The sequence below is a fragment of the Camellia sinensis genome, chromosome 12 (assembly GCF_055761805.1).
Source record: "Camellia sinensis isolate YWXY chromosome 12, ASM5576180v1, whole genome shotgun sequence".
Lineage (NCBI taxonomy): Eukaryota > Viridiplantae > Streptophyta > Magnoliopsida > Ericales > Theaceae > Camellia > Camellia sinensis.
Genome location: NC_138972.1, coordinates 115,893,418 through 115,896,414, shown reverse-complemented (window position 1 = coordinate 115,896,414; position 2,997 = coordinate 115,893,418). Strand labels below are relative to the sequence as shown.

General features: G+C 40.2%; 1 protein-coding gene across 1 annotated transcript; it reads right to left on the bottom strand.

Annotated features, from left to right (window-relative positions):
• Nucleotides 1-273: 273 nt before the first annotated feature.
• On the bottom strand, nucleotides 274-1,165 carry LOC145803828 (uncharacterized). The gene is made up of 3 exons (XM_082897194.1): nucleotides 984-1,165; nucleotides 711-871; nucleotides 274-605 (listed from the first exon to the last, which is right to left on the bottom strand). The coding sequence occupies exons 1-3, from the start codon at nucleotides 1,163-1,165 to the stop codon at nucleotides 274-276; spliced, it is 675 nt and encodes a 224-aa protein (XP_082753320.1).
• Nucleotides 1,166-2,997: the final 1,832 nt, after the last annotated feature.

Below are 2,997 nucleotides of genomic sequence, written 5' to 3'. Positions count from 1 at the left end.
TTTTGTAAGAACGAAAAGTAGACGAAAACATAACAACCCTGTGGAATGGGTAGGTATCCCAACATTGAAACACAACACCAACCATGAATTGAACTACCGAAATTTATTATGCATGTCAAATTAAAAACGAACTAACACATATTATTGGTAACGACGAAAATTAAAAAGAAAAAATAAAAGCATTGTGGAATGGGTTGAATTAAACATTTCATTGTACAACTAGTGACGCTAAAATGGTTCATTGCATGTTTTCCTGTTATGATTCCCCAATCACTAGCAATGGCCAGATCGAATTTGTTGCACTTCTTCACCTTTCGACGGTGTCCTCTTTTTCTTTGGTTTGCCAGGTGGTTGCTGCACACTCAGAGGTAGGATACCATAATGTCCCGGAATAACCTGTGGTTTCTCAACTGTTGGGATCGAAAATATGGCTTGGGAGTATGCTGATTGATAGTTGGTGATGTGGAAATAAGGGTCAACCAACGAATTCAAATCACTGCCGTTGTTGCGGATAGCCACCAGTGCATGTTTGCACAGGAGCCCATTGATTTGCCATTGGATACATAAGCATGTATGCCTACCAATGTCCACCAGAACAGATGGGTCTGAATGAACCTCGTACACGTCATTGGTAGACTAATTGACAGTCCATGATCTTCCTTTCTTGTACGCCATTTCTAGTTTGTATTCCATCTTTGAACATATTATACCAGCCCATGAACTTGACACTCCCCTATGGTCCGACATCTGATTCATAATCTGTGTCCTAATTGCGTTAACCATTCGAGTGATTGGTAAATGACGTGCTTCCTTTATCCAATTGTTAAATGATTTTGCAGCGTTCGAACACATCTCACCATAACGGTAACCCCTGCAAATGTGTGCAGTTTGTGATACATAATGTTCGATGTCAAACAGGGAATAATAAGTCATGAACATGGTGGGGGGAAAAATTAAATGAAGTTGTTTACGTGTTCCATTACCTGAAGTACGCGTTTTCCCAGTGGTACGGCTTTAGATCTTGTAAGAAATTGACAGCGATGTGCCTTCCAGACTGTATGAACGCCTTTATTTTTTCATTAAAGTCAGCAACGGTTGGTGCGTATGCACATTCCCGTAATTTACTTACCAATCCAATACGGTACAATTTGTTCACATATTTCATCTTATCCTTCAAATTCCTCTGTAAATGTTGCATACAAAAAGCGTGGTGGGCAGACGGGCAAAGATTCAATGATACCGATGTGTCGATCGGAAACAAATGTCAAGTTCCAATCCCCATCAACTACATTAGCCAGATTTTGTAAGAACCAAGCCCAATTCGTTGCATTTTCAGAATCAACGATCGCAAAAGCCACCGGGAATAGACTTGAAAACAAGCACCAAAAAAGAAAAAAGAAAAAAGAATTGGTAAATCCCAATATCTACCACTGTGTGTATAACACTACAATGTGCGTATAATCAAACATGACCATGACATGCAAAACAATAATGGAGAACATTACCTTGGTTGCCATCTTTTCCAATAGCTGCAAGTAGGTTGCCTTTAAATCTACCTTTTAGAAAAGTACCATCAAGAAACAATAATGGACGATAGTGGTTAAGCCCATCCATGCATGCTTTGAATGATATGAATAGCCTTTTAAACTGACGTGTGTTGTGTTCATCGAAGTCAAGATTAATATAACTTCCGGGGTTATATTCCATTACGGTATTATTGTACCAACGTAACTGGTCAAATGACACGGAAAGATCGTCATAAAGTTCTCCTCTGGCCTTTTCAACCCCTAACTAAGCTACACGGTAACTAATTTGCAACCCGTATGCTTTTTTGAAATCATATTCGACATCGGTAGCGCAAGTCAATGGTTTATCATGTACACGTTCTGCAATAACATCTGTAACAAGCTCGGACCCTATCCTCGGGTTTCTGTTAGTACGCACAACAACCCCACACGTGTGGTTACGACACCATTTCTTCAGATAAAAATACCCATTCACATTCAACACCCTCACATGGATGGACCACAAACACCCCCTTAACTCACTAAACATGCATTCTGCCATAATACGAACTGAGTCGTTCTTTCTGAACCTAAATTGAAACCCATACTCGATAGCGTATTTTCTAAGTACCTTGTGAAATTCTGCAGGTCCACCCTCAAAACATTGCTCGATATGAGTTATGCCACCCGTCTAATCCGCCGACAACAACACCTTGCCAACGTGTTGGCAAAAATTTGGTAACAAATCAGCCTTCTTATCAATATTTATGACAATTTCCCCGTTGTCAACACGTGTGTCATCGTGTCCATGTGCCAAACTACCTCCACGTTTGACACCTCGAGCTGCACTACAAACTACTACATTGACATCGATGTGATCTAGCCGAAATGACCTGGCAAGACACAAAATGTTTTCGAAGTCTGCCTCACTCTCCATTTTGAAATTATTGTACCCTGGGATCTTGAATGACAAGGAAACCGACGTAAGTGTCAGTCCATCGTCAATCTGGTAAACATGAAACCAGCATGTAGCATAATAGCAACGTTCTTATTCTCGCACAAACACAACAACATCATACAGTCACCCATTCCTACACGAAAACAAGAAAAAAAATAAATAAATAAACTATGCAACTCATGTTCATCAAGTATGCATTACACGTATACCATTACTATACTTCCCGGCGGAGCGTATCAAACGAAATAGTAATCAGGATTATAGCAATCCCGGTTTTCTCTCCTTTGGTTGTTGTATTCCGGACTTAGGTTCTGTGATGTTGGTTGTTGCATATATGTCTTGTTTCCATCCTTTAATTCTATATATTTGAGTTTTAGGATGTGTTAGGCAGGTTTGTAACAAGTTGGTTGTGTTTGGGAACAAATGGTTGCTGCCCAGATTTTGGTGTTTTCGCTCGAGCGAGGATTTTGTCGCTCGAGCGAGATCTTTGTTTTTGTTCCTTCACTCGAGCCAGGGTTTCTTCACTCGAGCGAG

Bases quoted from the DNA above. Each gene is read 5' to 3' on its own strand.
- LOC145803828 (XM_082897194.1), bottom strand. From the start codon at position 1,165: ATGAAATATGTGAACAAATTGTACCGTATTGGATTGGTAAGTAAATTA. The intron at 872-983 runs GTAATGGAACAC...ACACATTTGCAG, and splicing joins TGGGAAAACGCGTACTTCAG to GGGTTACCGTTATGGTGAGA. The intron at 606-710 runs GTATAATATGTT...AGGTTCATTCAG, and splicing joins AGTGTCAAGTTCATGGGCTG to ACCCATCTGTTCTGGTGGAC.